The sequence below is a fragment of the Phaeoacremonium minimum genome (genome assembly GCF_000392275.1).
Source record: "Phaeoacremonium minimum UCRPA7 unplaced genomic scaffold PA7_03_scaffold_496, whole genome shotgun sequence".
In the NCBI taxonomy this organism is placed as follows: Eukaryota; Fungi; Ascomycota; class Sordariomycetes; order Togniniales; family Togniniaceae; genus Phaeoacremonium; species Phaeoacremonium minimum.
The window spans coordinates 228,686-250,454 of NW_006921398.1; the positions used below are offsets into that span (position 1 = coordinate 228,686).

At 52.0% G+C, this 21,769-nt stretch overlaps 4 protein-coding genes across 4 annotated transcripts; 1 reads left to right on the plus strand and 3 right to left on the minus strand.

Annotated features, from left to right (window-relative positions):
* Positions 1 to 688: 688 nt before the first annotated feature.
* Positions 689 to 2,185, minus strand: UCRPA7_6805 (putative trichothecene c-15 hydroxylase protein; the record flags this gene model as incomplete). The annotated part of the gene is made up of 4 exons (XM_007919341.1): positions 689 to 851; positions 926 to 1,092; positions 1,141 to 1,455; positions 1,511 to 2,185. 4 exons carry the CDS (start codon positions 2,183 to 2,185, stop codon positions 689 to 691), a joined length of 1,320 nt encoding a protein of 439 aa, XP_007917532.1.
* Positions 2,186 to 3,193: 1,008 nt separating this feature from the next.
* Positions 3,194 to 4,640, minus strand: UCRPA7_6806 (putative guanine deaminase protein; the record flags this gene model as incomplete). The annotated part of the gene is made up of 2 exons (XM_007919342.1): positions 3,194 to 4,338; positions 4,400 to 4,640. The coding sequence occupies 2 exons, from the start codon at positions 4,638 to 4,640 to the stop codon at positions 3,194 to 3,196; spliced, it is 1,386 nt and encodes a 461-aa protein (XP_007917533.1).
* Positions 4,641 to 5,653: 1,013 nt separating this feature from the next.
* Positions 5,654 to 12,027, minus strand: UCRPA7_6807 (putative fatty acid synthase beta subunit dehydratase protein; the record flags this gene model as incomplete). The annotated part of the gene is made up of 2 exons (XM_007919343.1): positions 5,654 to 6,774; positions 6,828 to 12,027. 2 exons carry the CDS (start codon positions 12,025 to 12,027, stop codon positions 5,654 to 5,656), a joined length of 6,321 nt encoding a protein of 2,106 aa, XP_007917534.1.
* Positions 12,028 to 14,789: 2,762 nt separating this feature from the next.
* On the plus strand, positions 14,790 to 20,494 carry UCRPA7_6808 (putative fatty acid synthase subunit alpha protein; the record flags this gene model as incomplete). Its single annotated transcript, XM_007919344.1, has 3 exons — positions 14,790 to 15,315; positions 15,374 to 20,325; positions 20,384 to 20,494. The coding sequence occupies 3 exons, from the start codon at positions 14,790 to 14,792 to the stop codon at positions 20,492 to 20,494; spliced, it is 5,589 nt and encodes a 1,862-aa protein (XP_007917535.1).
* Positions 20,495 to 21,769: the final 1,275 nt, after the last annotated feature.

The following is a 21,769-nucleotide window of genomic DNA, read 5'->3' on the forward strand; positions in this document are numbered from 1 at the left end:
GTGCTCCTTCGGCTCTTGACTCGCTTGCTATTCTTGTGCTGCCATGGTCGTGGCGGTGCAGCGTCGCCAGCGCGCCTAAGCTGCGTTTGTCGCAAACAAAGCCGCACGAAGGAAGTAGCAAATCCACTAGCCAAGGAGACCAGCCTCCAGAAGGATTAAGTATTCCTTGACCGTGCTCTTTACACTGCCGGCGGTGGCTGGAGAGTGATCAACGAAATTAAAGGAACAGGAGGCAATTTGAGTTGTTGAGTGGAGAAGGTCAAGCTTTCGCAACCCCGTCCATCAACTTCAAATTAATTTCAACATGGTGTCTTAAACGTTCAAATTCTAAACTTTATACAGTCTGTATGCACATCGTTGCGCGTCGTTCCTACGAGAGCCCAATGACTAATCCCGGTGATCGAGGCTTTTCTCTTCATATGAAAGTCAAGATTTCGTTCCATGACCTCACTGAAAGCTCTCCTCTGAGATTCTAGGAGTGTATGATCATATCCCAAGATTCTTAGGCATTTGCGCCTTATCATCATCCCTCATTTCCTCCAATTTTTTATTCCACACCTGCAGCTGTAGCGTTCTAGTTCTTTCTCCTAGGCGCATAAATGATGTTGCTTAAGAAAGCCGTCGATAAGGTCTGAAGTCGAAGATCGATTCTCTTCAAACTAATTCGTGAAATTGCCGGGCAGGTCTCTCAATGAGCTTGCCTCGGTGACAAGTAGACATTCAATGGTCCTTTCTGCCAGAGAATATAGACCCTGCTCTTCTTATCCCAGTCCTTGCTGTCATCGGCAAGCTGCATATCGAAGTTCCATACGATTCTAGCGAGAATCAAGCGCATCTCAGCATAGGCCAAGCTACCACAAGCAGAACAGGTCAGCCGAGATCACTGCCAAATTATCTCATGTTGACTTTGTGTCACTATACTTACTTCCTGCCGATGCAGTTCCGAGGCCCATATGAGAAAGGCTGGAATGCATCCTTTTTGTCGTTGGCAAAGCGTGGGTCATCGAGCCATCTCTCGGGGATGAAGCTTTCCGGAAGTGTGAAGTGCTCGGGATTGTGATAGACAGCCCAGTGCCATATCTCCGCAATTGTCTACTAACATCAGAAGTTGGACACTGTTACTGAGCCTGGGAAACTTACACCACCCGGTACGTACTGTCCGAGTATCACATCGCCATCCGGCGCAATCTTCCTTGGCCCTCCCGCCGGTACTGGAGGATATAGCCGCAGAGACTCGTCAAGAACGGCAAGGAGATAGGTCAACTTCTGCACGCTGATCATGTCGATTTCGTCTTCGGACTTGAAAGCAGAACGGACCTCCTCAGTCAGCTTGACCATGGCGTCTGGGTAGGTGAGCAGGTAATAAGTTGCTGCAGAAAGCAGCGTAGCAGTCGTTTCCGATCCGGCAATGATCAAAACCGCTGAGTTGCCCGCAATCTCATCAATCGACAGTTCCTACATATCAGATAAATATGGCCTTTTCATTATACGGCATCAAGTCATGACTTACAAAGTCCCCTCTCTTCTTCACCATCGACTCGATGAAGTCTGGACGATCCGTCTTCATTTCTAGTCGCTTCCGCACCTTTTGACGCGATAGTTCCTGGTGTTGAGCCATCTTGGCCTTGATCTCCTTAGGCATCATGCGCATCAGAATATTCGAGATGGCGGGGTAGCGTCTCATGTTCGCTGCAAAGGCCATGTTCTTGATGCCCTCGAAGAGGAGCGCTATCCAAGGATGGTAGGTAGACTTATCAAGACACCCAAAGGGCTCCCCAAACGCGAGATCGCCTATCACGTCGAACGTGGTGAAGTTAAACCAGGCCACCATGTTGACCGGCTGCACTCCATCGGCCTGCTGATGCAGCTTCTGAAACAGCGTATCGACATAGGACTTGATGATGGGCTGCTGATCCAACATCGCCTGCGCTGAGAAGCCATGAGACATGACACGACGGAAACGGGCGTGGTCTTCTCGGTTGGCGCCGATGATGTTGGTCCTGTTCATAAACTGGAAGACGGGATCCTTGCCGTGTTCGACGGCGCCATGCTTGCGATGTCCGCGGATCTCGTTCCACGCATCAGGGTGGTTGTAAGACAACGTGTCTGGAGAAATGCGCACAACCGGGCCATACTTCTGATGTAGTTCCAGGATCTTCTTCTGTGCCTGTCCCGAAAGATACATTCGGGTGTAGGGTATTCTAGTTATCGCCCATAGCTTTGGTCCCGGGTACTTGCGCAGAGGATGTAAGAAGAGGCTATAAATCACAGTTCCAATACAGTAGCTCAGTGTCTAGGCCACGAATTAGTGCCATTGAGCATTGTCTGACCCTCCTTGGCTAGGATGGGCTGTTAGTCGTTCTAGATATCAAGACTTACCAAAGCAGCCAGAAGGAGAGCCCCTGCTTGAACAGAGGATGCATCGTGAAGGATTCTCGACGCCATGATCTTCGTAGGATTTCCTGGTGCATGTGGGAGGTTGTCTATCTCCCTTCCTCAAAATTTGAGAGAAAGCGACAAGGGCAGACGACAAAATGCAAGTTGAAACGGGGAGACGGAGCCGATTGTCAAGGTTACATTGTCCTCGGCGTCGGTCCTTGTCCAAAAGCCGTGCTATGGAGTTGAGGGTGTGTGAACCTCACGGTATAGAGTAGGCTAACAGTGGGCGGGGTGTTTCTTTTGAGCTGTCGTTAAGGGGGCAATGCGGCACATTCAAGGCATTCTGGAATCAACCACTGGCGGTATGTCGCCTTATCTTCAGGCCAAGAGTGTTGGGAAGTTTCGACGGACTGTTTGCATATCCTGCCTGGACATACTGTGTCTTTCTGTGCCGCAAATCAGTCTCTTCGTACATAACTTGCATATGAACTACATAAATTGAGCTAGCTTAGATCGTAGTGATGGACCAATACGCATGCTCCTATTCGCAATGCACGCGGGGGTACCATGTGCCGCTCAGTCAACTTTGTTCACGCATCGGTCATAAAGAGACTCCCGAAAAGGAGATCAAACTGCGTGATAGATGCATCTCTGAAGGAGTCAAGATGGATGAAATCGTCTAGTCATGAAAAGAGTATCATTTTTGTTCTATTCCGTTCTACTCCGTCCCTCTTGAGGTAGAGAAAGCGAGCCCTAAAAAATCAATACCACTGAAACTCCTCGCCTGGCTTGGGAAAACACCATAGTGAGAAAATTACTGCGCTCGCTCATGGACCAAGCGACCCATGACCCAGACCTTCCTCGTGTTTCGATCGTCGCCATTGAATAGCCATTTAGCAATGCGATCTTCCCAGCTCTCCCAGCCAAAGACATCGACGTTGGTGTCCTCACCCTCAACCAAACCGTCCTGGTCAACATCTCCAAGTCCAATCAGTTGCGCGTCCCACTCCATGCCAACCTCGAAAGCGCCAACGCGGTCACTAAGACCAACGACCTTGGCTCCTCCCCTAGTTGCAAGATAGAGTACCTCTTCCGAGCTCAGCTTCGCGCCATCATCGCCGCCCATGGCTACATGTCTGCTGACCAGACTTGCCAGGCGTGCTGCCTCAAGAACACTTGGGCTATAGCCACCGCTCATATCAGTTCCTAGTCCGACGTCGATGCCTCTGTTGAGAAGCCATCTCACTCTTGCGGCGCCGCTGGTGATCGCGCTGTTGCTGCATGGGCAGTGGCTGATCTTTGCATCGCGTTCCTTGATCAAGTCGGCCTCCTTGTCCTCTAGGTGGATCGCATGCGCCAGAATGGTCTTGTCGGTCAGCAAGCCATAGGCATCATAGACGCCGGCATACGTGTCCGCCACGCTGCCAAAGAGGTCCTTGACAAGGCTGATCTCGCCCTTGTTCTCACTGATGTGCGTCTGCACAGGCAGGCCAGACTCCTTGTGCAGGGCGCCCAGCTGCGTCATTAGGTCACGGGAGCAGCTCGGCGCGAACCGTGGCGTGATGACCGGCCGGATGAGCTTGAAGCCCGGGTCGATCTTGCCGATGTAGGCGATCGACTCCCTGGTCGCGGCGACGGACGCTTCGGGGCTCTCGTCGCGATACCACGCGGGGCTGAGCTGATCCATGCAGACGCGGCCCACGAGGGCGCGCTGGCCCGCCGCGAGGCAGATGTCGGCGAGCAGGTTGGTGGACTGCACGTCGACGGTCGCGTAGTACGCCGCGGTGGTGGTGCCGTGCGACAGCGTCTTCTGCACAGCGCGGCCGTAGACCTTGCGGGCCTTGGCCGGGTCTTTGAGGGACGCCTCCATGGGGAAGGTGTAGGTGTTGAGCCAGTCCAGCAACGTGGACTTGCCAAAGATGCCCACATTGGGATACTGGCTGGCATGAAGATGCGTGTCTGTGTTGCTGTTAGTGAACAAGACCACCAGTCCATGACGATAACATTATTGAGATTTTACCTATGAAGCCGGGAAAGTAAAACTGGCCATCCTGGCAGGTGTTGACTTTGACCTCGTTTGCTGTCCAGCCCAGTTTCGGGTATACGGCCTCCTCAGCCTTCCTTTGGTCGCATTGTTGCTCGACTGCTACAATCTTGCCGTTTGAATCCACGCAAATAGCTGCGTCATGTAGGAACTCGAGCTCCTCGAGAGATTTGCTGTGGATGAAGGATCCCAAGAACAGCTGGTTTTGGGGCGCCATATTGGAATGAGGTTGAATAGCGCACAAATCGTCAAGCTTGCCCAGTCACGTAAAATCCCGCGAACCAAGCACAAACTGCAGTCTAACCAAGATTAAATACCCTTTTCTCACGTAGAACGAAAAATACGAGGAATTTGTATTACACAATGACAAAGACCGTCGAGAAAATCCGAGCAACACAGGCCTGCGCACATCTCTGACGGGACGGCAGTATTTAATCCTCGTCCTAGAGCTAGAAGGCGGTAGTGAATCGCAAGCGTCTTACTGGACTCACTAACAAAAAGCCGCAGGCTGCTAGTCACTGCGGCGCCTCGTCGCCGGACTCCAACGGAGCAATGGCTTGCGGCCCACGCCGGGGACCGATTCGCCTTCGGCGTTTGGGCAAATCAACGCAATACAGAGAAAATTACATGGTACCTGCACAAGATATACTTAATCAAAGTGACGCAGTCAATATTCTTACTTTTTCGCATCGATTCTATTCAACGTTAGAAAACATCGTATTTTGATTATTTGCACTTGAGGACCGTGATTTTGTCATTTCTACTGTTTTCTCGATTTTTTGGGCGCTCAAAGCGCGGAAAGTACGGCTTAATTGGATGTCGATTTGGCAGTTGGCAGGTCACTGAAGTCCGCCTCCAAGGCAGGCGCCAGCCGCCGACAGACACCTCAGCCGGCCTCCCCGATGCGGCTACCAACGCCTCGCAACAAGGTGGCTTTCTGACCTTGATATTATTGGGAAGCTCTTATCTATAAGTCACTGCAGTAGGAAGATCGCAAAAGTCTGGAGAGAGGAACGCATCATGTTGAACTGTTGAGTTCTATTCGTCTAAAATGCAACACGAGATCTTCTACGCTATATCTATGACATGAAAATGACAATTATTCTGACAATGGCAAGCTCCGTGCTTGCACTGCGTTCGATTTCACACAGAAACCTCTGACTCTGATTACTATTTCGAGAGAAGCAATCAAAGCTCTCTAATGATGAACACACTTCGTGACATCCAAGGTTAGGCTTGGACTCCATTCACACCATTGACTCCATCCTCGTGTGACTCGCCATTGACGCCATTCACTGCATTGTCACTCTGGTATTGCTCCCAATTTGCGAGGATATGCCCAATGCGAGGTGAGTTGGTTAGGCGATATACATCCTCAAAGTACTCCTTTGTAATAGCAAATGGCCTGGCTGTCACATTGGGAATGTACTTGCCGACCAATTTCGCTGGATCAATTGTTGTCTTGTTGATCTTCTTGAGCAGGAAGGATCGGAAAGGCTTGACACCGGAGCGCAGGAAAGTAGAATGGAAAGGCACATCGATGCCACGCAGAGGAATGGTGGCAAAGCCACGCTGTAAGTCGACTGGGTGCGGCTTGGCTTCGGTCTGCTGGGCGCAGCCACGGATGATCTCCACCAAGTGTTCCTTGACTTGCTCAATGGACAGCTCCGCTCGCATCTTCTCGATATCGATCTTCTGGACCTTGAGGAAGTTGGTGACACCGGTAAGGGTGTCGAGAGCTCTCAAGTCGCCGGCACAAACATACTGCATGTTGGCAATATTGTAGTTGACGATCTCCAGGAGCCAACCAGTCTCCTCCGCGATATTGGCAACAACAAATCGAAGAGCCTCCTCATTGAAAGTCTTGGAGATCCTGCTGGGGTTGACAGCGCACATGGAGTAATTGGATCGGCCTTGTGCGTCACGTTCGACGGCGACCTGCATGGTCAAGCCACGATAGAAGACGACAGACACGAGGGACTCGATAGGCATGACGTCGGCGAGGGCTGCGAGAGCAGAGTATTCACCCAGAGAGTGTCCAGCGAATGTGCTGTCGCGGGGTACCAATCCTCTAGCCTTCATATCCTCAAAGCTGGCCTTCTCCATGAGGGTCAGGGCAGGCTGAGTGAACTGGGTGGCAGATAGCAGGCCAGTGGGTGACCGATACGTGTATGAGGTTGTAGTCTCGTTAATGTCTTTGAAGATGCGCTCCGACTTGATAGAGCCGTCCGACGCAACCGACTCGAACGTCATTGCCATGTAGTTCTGGCGAATAGCCTTGCCACGAGGACCACCGAAGTGAATGGTAAGTTCCTTTGGGTTGTTCTTTACAATATTGGTAATAGCAAAACCTGCAATACGTTCAGCATCATGTTTAGTAGTTTGAACAACGAAAGAGGCTTACCGTAAGTATCCATGAGATACTTGTCTGCCCGATCCCAGACTTCCTTTGCAATGGGGCTACTGCCGTACAGGTCCATACCCATACCTTGTTCCTGAGAACCTTGTCCAGTAAAGACATATGCGGTGACAGGCTGTTCAACTTCGGCCTCTCCAAGCAGGACCTTCTCTTCGGTCTCCTTGTTGCTGGCCTCGACCTTGATGATCTTGCGGCCAGCAACCATGCCAACATGCTGAAGCTTGACTTGAATGTCATCGTTAGGTAGAACCATGCCAACCAGAGAAGCATGGAAGCTGCGAACACGGCCAATATTGTTCTCGGCAGCCCAGGTTTCAACCAAGCTTCGAACAGCAGCGCTTGAGTACATTCCGTGGGTGATAGTGCCAGGAAGATTTGCATAGCTGGCAAACACACGAGACACATGAATAGGGTTGTAGTCGCCTGATACGCGAGCATAACCCTCGTTGGATGCCGGAGCCTTTAGTTGTAGGGGCGATCTACCACTGAGAGGGATGGGATTCTCGAAGTTGATCGGCTGCTCAATAGATGAACCATTGCGCTGCAGGTAGTCAACCACCGGGTTTCCGTGCGACTCGCCAGCCTCGTACTCAACACTTGCAACCTGGATGATTTCCTTGGTTGGCAGTTCAAGTAGAACTTGTCCTCGGGTCTCTACGCTGCTAAAAACCGTCTTATTCTTGAAACGGACGAGTGATTGCAGCCGGAAGGTCAGGGTTTGTCCAAGGAGATCAACATCCGGTTGCTGCTCATCAAGTAAGAACCACTGTTTAGATCGTAGGACCGCAACATCTTTGGTGGTGGCCAGATGGATCTGCATGGGTGTTTCCGTCTTTCGTTGGAAAGTGTTCTCAAAGTCGGTGTATACACCACGGTAGAGGAACTGTGAAGTAACCTCCATAACGGCCTTACCGTCACGCACAATGGTACCACAGACCTCAACCATCTTTCCTGACTCTTGGTTGATGACGGCATTGACTTGAGCAGTTGTGGACAGCTCGTCACCCTTCTTCAGTGGTTCAGCGCCAGGCATCATGCGGAACTCGTTAGAAAGGTGAACCAGCTTCAGAAGATCACCATCAATGGTCCTAGGGAAGATGGGCTTAGTGATAGCTTTCCAACCAACCACAATGGCAAAATCCATCGGTGCATACACGACCTTGCCCGGTCTGTCAACGAAGGCTTCACCAGTATTACCGACAGAATAGACAAAGTCTTTGATAGCGTCAGCTGTAACAACAGCTTTACCGCCATCGAATTCGCCTGTCACGGAAGCATCGAGGTCCAAGGCATCATCACCAAACCACGCACGCCAGTAGAACTCCTTAATGCGGTCATTGCGTCCTTCCATGACCTCATGAATAGGAGCATAGCCGGCCTCGGGGTGATAAATGAATTTGAGTGGCAGCGGCACTGCTTTACCCAACGCAGTGGTTTCCTTGATCATGTTGACAATGATCTCATTCTTGTTGACGAGCTTCACCTCGATGACATCGACGTAATGGTTGTGACGAGGTTGTTCCTTGACAGTGATGACTGTCTTGGAAGGATTATTTGGGTACTGAATCTCAACGAATAGACCACGCGTAGGGGCGAAAATTCTCTTCATCGGGTTCGTCTGGTATTTCTGACCCTGGACAAGAACCTCTGAGGTCAAAAGAGCATGGCGCCATGAACGGTTAGACCCTGCCAAGAGAGACAGCCAGTACTCTTCGGATGGCAAAGGCACCGTGGCTGATGACGAGAGACGATAGGTGTTCTTGTTCTCATCGTAGGACACGATCAAGCCTTCCATCTCGTCGACGGGGATCTCATTTTCAATGAGCTTGCCACCGAAATACTCAATGGTAGGGATCGAGGAAGTATTACCACCATAGAAGTCCTGAGTAAGACCAGCGATATGAGCGTTGTGGATCCCATCAAGGATGTCTTTGATGGGCTCATCAACAACGGTTGAATATTTGGCCGCAGTCGGGCCCTGTAGAATACAGGTACGTCCAACATCTTGGTCAATGACGGCCTCGAGATCCTCAGACTGCCACAGCGAATCCTTCTTGAAGAAAAACTCGAAATTCTCGTCTAGAGAAGGAACGAAGGTCACTGGCTTCTGACCGCGTCTCTGGCAGAGGAGCAAGAAGTGCTGCACATCTTGGGCGTTGATGATTTGGGTCTCTGCCTCGGGGTAATGAGACAGGATTCTCTCGACTGCTAAGAAAGGCTCATCCAGATCTGCGTAACTCTGAAGAAGAGAAGCCTTTCCTGGAATGGTGGTGAAGCGCTCTTCAACACGATGGATAAAGTCACCAGTGAGCTTGGCAAATGACTTGTCAATCCATCTAGACTCGTGCTTGACGTACAGAAGCTCAACCATACGGCGAACAACCTCGGCATAAGTCATGTCCTCGAGATCGACAGTCTGACCAGCCTTGTTTCGGCCGAACCATACCTTTTGGAAATCATCATTCAACCGCTTGATGATATAATCACGGTTTTTCTTGAGTTCGGGTACACGCTTCTCCTTGGGCAAGCTGAAGATCTTCTGGTCCATTTCAGCCCAGAAGCGAACTCCCCGAGTAGCGAGCTTGTGGATGGGCTCACCCATCTCGGATCGGACAGTAATGACGCCACCAGCAGGGCCCTTGTAGGTCTGCTCCCACTCGGTATCCTCAAGACCTTGAGCTTCGATGATTGCCTTCTTCGCGTTTTTGCTAGTGTGAGCTTCCTTGGCAACCATCATGCGGCTACCAAACAAGCAGCCATCGAAAGGCATGGGTGGGTAGCCGTACTTCCTGGACCACTCTCCGGTAATGTATGGATAAGTATCCTCTGCACCACCGAAACCGCTGCCGGCAACGAGGATGATGTTCTCTTGTCTTCTGATACGACCATACATGTTAAGGATGGGCTGATGGAAGTCTTCATACGAGTGATGGCCACCGCCTCGGCCGCCGGTCCACTGCATCATGACCGGGAAACTTGGGTTGGCTTTGGCAATGTTGATGACTGCTTGGATAGCCTCGCTTGAGCCAGGCTTGAAAGAAATGTGCTTGAGGCCTAGGGTTTCGATATACTCCTGAGCGACTTCGATGGACGGCACACCTGCTCCGATAGTGAGACCCTCGATAGGCACACCCTCGGCTCTCAGTCTTCCGAGTAGAGGAATCTGCCAACCCATGGCGCGAGGGTTAACATAAATCAGGTTGACACTGATTCCGCGACCAGCCGGGATAGCCTTCTCGATCTTCTCAAGAGCCTCAGTCATCGTCTTGCCGTTATAGTAACCGCCACCAGCCAGTTCAATATGATAACCAGCGTTCATAGTGGCAGCTACAAAGTCCCATGGAACTGTTGCCGGGGTCATGCCAGCCACCAAGATTGGCGGAATTCCCAAGAGCCTGCTCATCTTTGTGTCAACGAAGGTTTGTCCACTAGATGTCTTGACCAGCCGGGGACCAAATTCCTTGACCCAGTCGATGGCAAATTTCACAGCGTGTTCCTCGTCACGATCAAACAGCTCTGGCTTATAGCCCACCTCGGTCACTGAGCCGTTGACAGATCCGGCAAGGATCACACGGACACCAGTTCCTTCCTTGTTACGGCTGGTGAGTATACCAAGTCCCGAGATGCCACCAGGGCCGAAGTCGAGAACATGTGTCGCGTTGGGAAAGACAGTTGCCTTCTCCCAGTTGACAGGATCACGGGTAATGAGGCGGATCAAGGTGGGAACAATGTTGCCCTGGACCTCTTCTCGAATATCCTTGCCAGTGTTTGTGTCATATACAGGAATTCCAAGGTTGCTGGCGTTGATTTCGATGTCCTTCAGATCCTCATCAATGAGTTCTGTGGCCTCGGCGAGATAATTACTGTGGAAAGGAGCCGTAATCGGGAGGAAACGGTTCACAAATCGAACCTTTCGCTCGGTGTAGGGAATACGAGTCTGGTCCAAACCAGTAGGTGCTTTGACCTTGCGGAGCTGCAAATTGAGACCATACAGTGAAATCGGCGGACCCGTCACAACCATATTGCGAGGACTATTGATGAGCGAAATTGCGATGTGGCGATCGGCTGGGAGATATTGGTTGGTGGCATCAATGTGCTTTTGCACCTGAGCTTGAGACAGATCTCGGATGCTCAACATGGGAGTGGGTGTGCCTTCGCCATTGTCGATAGAATCGCGCAACATTGACGGTGTCATAGACGTTCGGGGGAATGTCTGCTGACTTCGAGCACCGATCCAGAAAAGAATTGTGAGCGCAGATCTGACAATCCCTTCCCAAGAATCCCATGAATCAGCTGCTGCGGTTGCAGCTGCTAGGACAACGCCTTGGGAGTGACCAGTGGCACCGCTAATCCTGTCGCGCAGAATACCTGGGTGAACGCCCAAGGACTTGCACGTCACTTCGTAATGTGCCAGTTGAACCAATCCAATCAACGGGAAACTAACTGGAGCCGAGATCAAGTAATCAATGTCAGGGGTCGCATCAGGGTTCTGAAGCCATGACATGACGTCCAGACCCTTTGAGAACAACTTCTCAGCTCCCGGCTCGTTACAAAGATTCTGGAGGAGCTCTGCGGAAGTGGTAATCAACTCCCCAACGAAAGATGGATACGTCTGCCAGAGCTCACGTAGCTCTTCGAAGTACTCTTCGATGTTTCCCTGGCCACCAAAGATGTTGTAGATTGTCGCGGATCCGTCCTCGGCGGCCCGGAACAGTGCCGACTGGTGCGGCTTGATAGTTCGGTTTGAAGCTGATCGAGCGGCGTAGTAGCTGCGAAGAACCTCTAACTTCTTCGCATCTATGCCAGGTAATGGAGCAACGAGCGCGTGAACATCGTTTCCTCGCAAGAAGGCGCGCTCAAACTCGTTCAAGATGATCTTTAGGACCTCTTCATAGGATCCCGCCGAGTCATCCTCGCCAGTTTCGACCTCATTTGCGATGAAGCCCATGTATCTGGCCACGAGCTCGGGTACCGATGACGGCTCGTCATCTTGGGCAAGCTCATCTGTGGGCTCAGGCAAGCTTGCGCTGAAGCGCTCCTTCAGCTGGGAGGCATGGAAATGAAGGGCTGTCGGGACGAGAAATGACGTCTCAAGTGAGCCGTGGGAGATGGTCAAAGGTCGTAGAGAGGCAGAGGATCGAGGAGTGGAAACGCCCGTTTGAGGGCCTGTTCCTGTGCCGTACATTATGGGAAAGGGGTATCGTCTATGATTCTATCGTAGCTGCACTAGGATTAGACTGAGTTTGCACCACTGCACGCCGATGCATTCCCGGCGCTCTCACCTGCTTTCTAGACTCCAAATACTCAATTAAGAGCAGGAGGCAGAATAACCAAAGCCCCAAGGCGCCAATTGAGTGTATTGGAAGAGTTCGGAGTATGGCTAAATCCCAGCAATACAATGTGTTGGTTGCCGTGGACGGTGGAGCGTAGAGGTAGAAAAAGATGCAGAGAGCTTCCGCCTCCGGCGAGATAATGTGTGATAGATTAGGAGTATGGAAAAGGACGGAGGGAGGGATGACAAGAGAGAAAAAGTCCAGGAGAGGAGCTTCCGGAATCAATTCGACCAAGATAGCCGACCTCACTTGATGCAAAATCGATGAGGCGATGTTTTTTTTGGTGGCTTTACTTCGGGTTGATTTGTCGTGGTACTGCCCGCTGCTGGCCTCTCAACAAGGACGAATTTTGTTCGTTGGGGGAAGTCGCGACCCTGAGAAGCTCAGGCCCACTCCTGGTCTGCACCTACCCGCACTAGTGGGCCAGAAGTACATCGCTTGTACTGTCGCTTCAACCCTCCACGTTGCGTGTATTACACATAATTAACGTTACCCTCAACTCTCCCAAAAGTGACGAAAGATACAACGAGAGAAGCGTCAAAGGAACACCCGGGAGGACAGATAAGCTTCTTGGGTTCTCTAAGACGCCTCGGTTGGTCTCAAAGCCTTCCAGCTTCCGCCCTCGGACTCGAACATACGGCGTAAGTACGAGCGGCGGGAAGGAGTCGGGACTTTGACCCCGTAAGCCTTCCCCAACATCTGTCTGTCTTTAGAGACTCGGTTCCCCGGATCAAACCAACAATTACATATGGAGAGATGTTGCCAAGTTGCAACATTCCGAGGCTCACGGAGTCGTAATCAGTGACTCTGCCTACATGCACATTATCTCACACTCTATCCTTGACGGGCAGCCCATCTAACTGTCGCAGTCAGACGGGATCTTGAAAGATGGGTCCTCACCAATAGCAAATAAACCTGCTGTCATTACTTGCATGATGAGCATGGCAATGCAGACGATATTACAACATCAACGGCACGTCTTGCAGCAGATCAACCGTGAATGTCAAGTAAGTCGTTGTGGGTATATTGTCTTCAATTGTGTCACCTACCGTATATAGTCTTTCGTCACCAACGATAACTCTCAAATACCGGTAATCGGTATTCATGTTCAAAAGAAAAGGTATAGGTGGTCAACTCAATGAACGCAAACCTGGCGAGCCTGGGTAACACCTATCAAAGATCATACAAGCTGTACTCTTAGGCACTTCCCTTTAGAGACGGCTTGGGAACAATTCAAGGACTACCTCACCTACCTGCCCCAACCCATGATGACAACTTGGGGCCGTCAGATCCATCTAGAGTAGCAGGTATCCACTAGGATGAAGGTATTACTGATACCCCCAGTAGCCTCAACATGGTGGTAAGCCTTATGAGTTACAGGTCGCCCCGGTCCGAGTCGGTTTTGGGCGTGGGCAGCACGTGGGGTTTGCCGTCATCAAGCCGGCAGAGAGTCTTTCTTGCTCAACCTTATCACTAATCCCTCCTGACCGTTGGGACCGTAGCTCAGCCCAGCCCCAAGGCGCCCTTCTAGTCCAGGTTGTCGTTATCGATTGAGTCTCCCCAGCATCCTACCTAGGTACAGCAGGGCTTTATCTTAGCAAGTTTTGGAAGCTCTCCCGTTCGGCCGGTGGGGCCTCAACTGTAGAGGTGTACCTGCTCTGTACTTGTTTGCGCCAAGGAGGGACTGGTGCAAAGCGGCCTTTCATAAAGTCTGGGGTAGTTATCCCTGGAAATGAGGCGGGTACCGCGCTAACAAAGTGAGAGAGCTAAGAGCTCAAAATCGAACGATAACAGGTCTGGGCTCACACTCATGAAAAGGCCCCAGATGGAGACGAGGAACTTGAACAATGCAGTGAAGTCTTGTTAGAAGCTCCAAGGCAAGTGTCTGAGGCTTCTTTTGTCAGATAATATACCAGAGAGGCGGCTATGGATAGTGTAGATGGATAAGGAGCTGAAAGATTGCGACAGTGAAAATCCTGCCCTGAAAAAGAGGGTGCTGGCCTAATCTGTTAGTTATCGCTGATGGGTGACTTTTGTGCAGGCATCCCGTCACCCGGTTGCTGCGTAGCGGGTGGGTTGACTTTAGGCCAGTTCTGCGTTAGCGCCTAGTATCTCGCAGTCGGGGACTCGAGCTTGAACAAAAACTGTTGGGACGAGAAGCTTTTTCCTGGCCTTCAATTTGGGCCTCCCGACCCAATTACTGAACCCCCGTCCGTCATCAGCCGGCCTAGCAAGCAACCAAGCAGGCGAGCTTCAAGGAACTCCTTGAATCTACGCTTGATCTTTTTTTTTTTTCTACACCTTCCTCCATCCGCCCGATAATTCACCTCCCTTTTCCTCCAGCATCGCGGTTGTGACTTCATCGTCCCTCCCTCATCAGCATTCCTTCCCCCTAATTAATCTACGGATCTTATCAGTGGTTGCTGTCCTTCCAGCGCAACCTCAGCCCATCTCTACATCGGGGCAGCGTCGTCAAGATTGTCGACACCACACGGGTCTGTACTGCGGATTGATGCGCAGTCTCCCTTAATTGAAGGAACCCCATCAATCCTTCATCTCCTCACAATTCTCGAATACCCCCTCATCCCTTCTATCCGAGCGTGTTGCCGCCAACATGCGTCCCGAAGTCGAACAGGAGCTCGCTCACACGCTCCTCGTGGAGCTCCTCGCATACCAATTCGCCTCTCCCGTTAGGTGGATCGAGACTCAAGATGTCTTCCTCGCAGAGAAAACTGCCGAGAGAATCGTCGAGGTTGGTCCGGCCGACACTCTTGGTGTAATGGCCAAGAGAACACTGGCATCCAAATACGAGGCCTATGATGCAGCAAAATCTGTCCAACGACAAATCCTCTGCTATAACAAGGACGCAAAAGAGATCTACTACGATGTAGACCCGGTGGAGGAGGAGCCAGAGCCCGCTGCTGCTGCTAGTGAAAGCTCCAGCAGCGCTGCTCCGGCCGCCGCCGCGGCCGCGGCTCCAGTTGCTGCTGCTGCCCCTGCCCCCAGCGCCGGGCCAGCTGCTCAGGTTCCTGATGCTCCAGTTTCTGCTCTCGATATTGTCAGGGCTCTGATAGCACAGAAGCTGAAGAAGCCGCTGCTCGAGATCCCGCTCAGCAAGGCTATCAAGGATCTCGTGGGTGGTGAGTCTTCGATCACGCGCCTTAATTTTGTACAGTCCCTCTAACGCTGACGTACCAGGAAAATCTACTCTACAGAACGAGATTCTTGGAGACCTCGGCAAGGAATTTGGCTCAACGCCCGAGAAGCCAGAAGACACACCTTTGGACGAGCTTGGTGCTTCTATGCAAGCGACTTTCGACGGCAACTTGGGCAAGCAGTCACAGGCATTGATCGCTCGTCTGATTTCTTCCAAGATGCCTGGTGGGTTCAATATCACAGCTGCACGCAAGTACCTTGAAACAAGATGGGGCCTGGCGTCAGGTCGTCAGGACGGAGTTCTGCTACTGGGTATCACAATGGAGCCCGCGGCTCGTCTAGGGTCGGACAGCGACGCCAAAGCATTCCTCGACGACGTTGCTCAGAAGTATGCTGCGAATTCAGGTATCAGTCTTTCCACAGCCGCAGCTGCCGGCCCTGCCGCTGGCGGTGGCGGCATGATGATGGATCCCGAGGCGATTGATGCCTTGACAAAAGATCAGAGAGCTCTTTTCAAGCAGCAACTGGAGCTTCTAGCGCGCTACCTCAAGATGGATCTCCGTGCCGGTGACAAGGCGTTCATCAACGAGCAGAAATCGTCCAAGGTGCTCCAATCACAACTGGATCTTTGGATGGCCGAGCACGGTGACTTCTACGCATCCGGAATTGAGCCATCTTTCGATCCTCTCAAGGCTAGAACCTATGATTCAGCCTGGAACTGGGCCAGACAAGATGCTCTTACTATGTACTTTGATATTATTTTCGGCAGACTCCAGGCTGTTGACCGAGAAATCGTTAGCCAGTGCATCCGGATCATGAACCGGTCAAACCCAACCCTGCTGGAGTTCATGCAGTATCATATCGATAATTGCCCGACAGAGCGAGGCGAGACATACAAGCTCGCAAAGGAGCTTGGCGCCCAGCTCATTGAGAATTGCAAAGATGTCCTCGACGTTTCCCCCGTCTACAAGGATGTGGCCGTTCCCACTGGACCTCGCACAACTGTCGACGCCCGCGGCAACCTCAACTACGAGGAAGTCCCCCGGCCAAGCTGCCGAAAACTCGAGCACTACGTGCAGCAGATGGCTGAGGGCGGCAAGATCTCAGAATACGGCAACCGCACGAAGGTTCAGAGTGATCTCTCTCGAATTTACAAGCTTATCAAGCAGCAGCACAAACTTTCCAAGACTTCTCAATTGGAAATCAAGAGTCTGTATGGCGAGGTCCTCCGCTCATTGCAGATGAATGAGAGCCAGATTCTCAAGGAGAATGGCAAGCCTGCTGCTCTGGCCAAGAAGCCAAGCCTGAAGCCCAATGGTCAATCAAAGGGCAAGGTTGAGACTATTCCGTTCCTACACCTGAGGAAGAAGACCATGAATGGCTGGGATTACAGCAAGAAGCTTACTGGTCTGTACCTTGATTGCCTCGAGCAAGCGGCCAGGTCTGGTGTCACTTTCCATGGCAAGTACGCGTTGATGACTGGTGCCGGCGCTGGTTCTATCGGTGCCGAAGTCCTGCAGGGCTTGATCAGCGGTGGCGCAAATGTTATTGTAACCACCAGCCGCTTCTCCCGCGAGGTCACTGAGTACTATCAGTCCATGTATGCACGATATGGCTCTCGCGGCTCGCAGCTCGTAGTTGTACCCTTCAACCAAGGCAGCAAGCAGGATGTTGAGGCTCTGATCGAGTACATCTACGACCCCAAGACTGGTCTGGGCTGGGATCTCGACTTCATTGTCCCATTTGCGGCTATCCCTGAGAATGGTCGTCAAATCGATGGCATCGACTCTAAGTCTGAGCTTGCTCACCGTATCATGCTTACCAATCTTCTACGCCTCCTCGGTAATGTCAAGACCCAGAAGGCTGCACGTGGCTTTGAGACCAGACCCGCACAAGTCATTCTTCCCCTGTCTCCCAACCACGGCACATTCGGCAATGACGGTCTCTATTCTGAGTCCAAGCTTGCCCTCGAGACACTATTCAACAGATGGCATGCTGAAGACTGGGGTAACTACCTCACTATCTGCGGCGCCATCATTGGCTGGACTCGCGGTACCGGACTCATGTCCGCCAACAACATCGTCGCCGAGGGTGTTGAGGCTTTTGGAGTGCGCACTTTCTCTCAGCAGGAGATGGCATTTAACTTGCTCGCTCTCATGGCACCAACAATTGTAGATCTTTGCCAGAACGAGCCTGTATTCGCTGATCTCAACGGTGGCCTTCAATTCATTCCCAACTTGAATGATACCATGACCAAGTTGCGCAAGGACATTATGGAGGACAGTGAGGTCCGCAGGGCTGTCACCAAGGAGACTGCTCTTGAGAACAAGACTGTCAATGGTGAGAGCTCTGAGGCTCTCTACAAGAAGAAGGTTATCGAGCCCCGTGCGAACATCAAGTTCGACTTCCCCAACCTTCCGGACTGGAAGAAGGAAATTGCTCCGCTTAATGATAACCTGAAGGGTATGGTGGATCTGGAGAAGGTCGTCGTTGTCACGGGTTTTGCTGAAGTCGGTCCCTGGGGTAACTCTCGTACTCGTTGGGAGATGGAGGCGTATGGCGAATTTTCCCTTGAGGGTTGTGTTGAGATGGCCTGGATCATGGGTCTTATCAAGAACCACAACGGTCCTATAAAGGGCAAGCCATACTCTGGCTGGGTCGATGCCAAGTCTGGCGAGCCAGTTGATGACAAGGACGTGAAGCAGAAATATGAGAAATACATCCTTGAGCACTCTGGTATCAGGCTCATCGAGCCCGAGCTGTTCGACGGCTATGATCCCAACAAGAAGCAGCTCCTGCACGAGGTTGTCATCGAGGAGGATCTCGAACCATTTGAGGCTTCCAAGGAGACCGCTCTGGAGTTCAAGCGCGAGCACGGGGACAAGGTTGAGATTTTTGAGATTCCTGAGAGCGGTGAATACACTGTTCGCATGAAGAAGGGAGCTGGCTTGTGGATCCCCAAGGCTCTCCGCTTCGACCGCCTTGTTGCCGGTCAGATCCCTACTGGATGGGATGCTAAGCGCTATGGTGTCCCAGAGGACATCATTTCACAGGTAGACCCTGTTGCGCTATTCGTTCTCGTCTCAGTGGCAGAGGCACTACTGTCATCTGGCATCACAGACCCGTACGAGTTTTACAAGTATGTGCATGTATCGGAAGTTGGCAACTGTGTCGGTTCTGGTATGGGTGGTGCCGCTGCCCTTCGAGGCATGCACAGAGACAGGTTCTTGGACAAGCCTCTCCAGAATGACATACTCCAGGAGTCTTTCATCAACACCATGAGCGCCTGGGTCAACATGTTGATGCTCTCATCTTCTGGACCTATCAAGACGCCTGTCGGTGCCTGCGCTACCGCTGTCGAGTCCGTTGATATTGGCTACGAAACTATCATGGAAGGCAAGGCCAAGATTTGCCTTGTTGGTGGGTTCGATGACTTCGGCGAGGAAGGCTCTTACGAATTCGCCAACATGAAGGCGACCAGCAATGCGGTTGACGAGTTTGCTCATGGTCGCACACCTAAGGAGATGTCTCGACCTACGACGACCACCAGAAATGGATTCATGGAATCCCAGGGATGTGGTGTTCAGGTTATCATGACAGCTAAGCTTGCCTTGGACATGGGTGTTCCTATCCACGGTATCTTGGCGTTCACCACAACTGCCTCTGACAAGATCGGACGGTCCGTCCCTGCCCCTGGTCAGGGTGTCCTGACCTCAGCCAAGGAGAACGCCGGCAAGTACCGCTCTCCTCTGCTCGACATCAACTATAGACGACGCCAGATCCAGCTTCGAAAGAAGCAGATTAAGCAGTGGCAGGAGTCTGAGCTTGAATACCTCGCAGAAGAGGTCGAGGCGATGAAGGCACAGGGCGATGACTTTGATGAGAAGGCTTATGCCGCTGACCGTGCAAACCACATCGAGAAGGAGGCGTCGAGACAGGAGAAGGATGTCCTTCGCAGTCTGGGCAACAACTTCTGGAAGAGTGACCCAAGCATCGCACCCCTTCGTGGCGCCTTGGCAACCTGGGGTCTTACTATCGACGATCTCGGTGTGGCATCATTCCACGGAACATCCACCAAGGCCAACGACAAAAATGAGTCATCTGTCATCTGCCAGCAACTTACCCACCTTGGCCGAAAGAAGGGTAATGCCGTTCTCGGTATTTTCCAGAAATACCTCACTGGTCACCCCAAGGGTGCTGCCGGTGCATGGATGATGAACGGCTGCTTGCAGGTCCTGAACACCGGCTTGGTACCAGGAAACCGCAATGCCGATAATGTTGATAAAGAGATGGAGAAGTTTGATCTCATTGTCTACCCCAGCAAGAGCATCCAGACCGATGGTATCAAGGCTTTCTCAGTTACCTCCTTTGGTTTCGGCCAAAAGGGAGCCCAAGCTATTGGTGTTCACCCCAAGTACTTGTTCGCCACTCTTGATGAACAGACTTACACTGCCTACTGCGCCAAGCTTGAGGCTCGCCAGAAGAAGGCTTACCGATTCTTCCATAACGGCATGATTAACAACACCCTGTTTGTGGCCAAGGCCCACTCTCCGTACACGGAGGAGCAGCTTAGCTCCGTGCTACTCAACCCCGATGCCCGTGTGCTAGAGGACAAGAAGACGGCTGAGCTCAACTACCCTACCAACTTCATGAAGCTGTCTGAGAAAACCGTACCGGCTGCCAAAGTCAAGACCACTATGGAGATGGTAGCACAGCTTGCAGAGGGAGCCGCCACCAAGAACACCAAGGTTGGCGTTGATGTTGAGGACATTGCCGCCATCAACATTGAGAATGATACCTTCCTCGAGCGCAATTTCACTCCCAGTGAGATCGACTACTGCAACAAGAGCCCTTCGCCCCAGAGCTCATTCGCTGGGCGCTGGAGCGCGAAGGAGGCAGTGTTCAAGAGTCTGGGAGTCGCCAGTAAGGGAGCCGGCGCGCCCCTGAAGGACATTGAGATCCTAAAGAACGAGAATGGCGCCCCTATCGTTCATGTAAGATGACCCTAACCTTCACCACTAGTTAAAGATCGCACTGCTAACAATTTTCTAGCTTCACGGTGACGCCGCTTCCGCAGCGAAGGCAGCCGGACTCAAGGAGATCAATGTGTCCATCTCTCACTCTGACAGTCAGGCAATCGCCGTCGCTGTCGCGTCATTCTAGACCTGACCTACGGTTACGTCAGGTGCTGTTGTTTGTAATACGGTGTATATCATGGTCCAAACTTCCCCTTGTTTTTCGATAGATACATGGCGCGGGGCAATTCATTGTTTCTCAAGAGCTTGTGTTGCTAAAGAACATTTACAAACAAATTAGAAATCATACAGAGACGGAGGGCCGGACTGTCACAGGAGCAAGCAAATGGCCCCAGGGGTACACAAATGGCGTAGCCATCATTACCTAGAGAGGACGGTGGACATAACGTTCCCGATCTCGCTCCAGCTTGTTGAGCGACAGGTTGGAGAGGACGAACGCATGTGAGAGGAGGACAGAGTGTGTGTGAGCCTCAGCAGATAGATTCCCAAATGACTTAATTCCCGTCAAATAATCAATCAGACAAACTACATTAGACCCGTGCAACTGTCGGAGATTTCTCGTCTTGTGTGCTACCGAGCTACACTGCATACAACTTTGACAGGCTCTGTGTCCATCCGGACTCAGCCAGTCAACGGCTTCGTCGCCGTGGCGGAAGGAGGGCGGAAACGTTCTAGAGTCGACGCTGTGTCACTCGTGTGCCTCGTGGCCGCGGCCTCGATTGGTGCGACCGTCCGTCCGCATCCGTCCCCAGGCGGGCAGGGCAGAGCAGAGACGACACGACACGACACGACATGGCGAATAATCCCCGATGTCAGTCTGTCTGGGTGCCACCGGTGGCGAGAATCTTAAATCAATGCTCCGAGGGTTCACGATGTTCCCCATGGGCCGGGGGGCCGAGCGGGTTTCCGCGTTCACTGCACACGCAGAGGGGGAAGGGTCGTTTATTCCAGACGGGCGCGGGACTCGGTCGGACGCTGAGGGGGGCTGGGGGAGTTGGGCACATGCGCATCTCAGGGGCAAGTCATGGTTGCGGGCGTCTACGTGTGTTGCACGACGTCGTGCACAATAGGGTTTTCGAAGAGTTGGACTCACGCAGCGCTCGGCATTGAGTGTGGCGGATCGCGAAGCGCGAGAGGAGAGACAGTGACTGACTACAGAGGCACGAAGGAGAAATGTTTTGCACAAGGTATCATTATTGCGAAGAGGTTCGGTTGAGTAAATGCTTTCATAATGCTCATGATAGAGTTGATATGCAACGCCCGTGATACAACGTATCCCCAATGCCCATGTCCCACTGCCTTAGGGAGGGAGAGTATCTACAACCGGAAATGTCCCAAATTCTGTTCATCTACACATGTCCCTACCATTCGTAAATTCATGGCTGTCCCCTTGTACTCCATT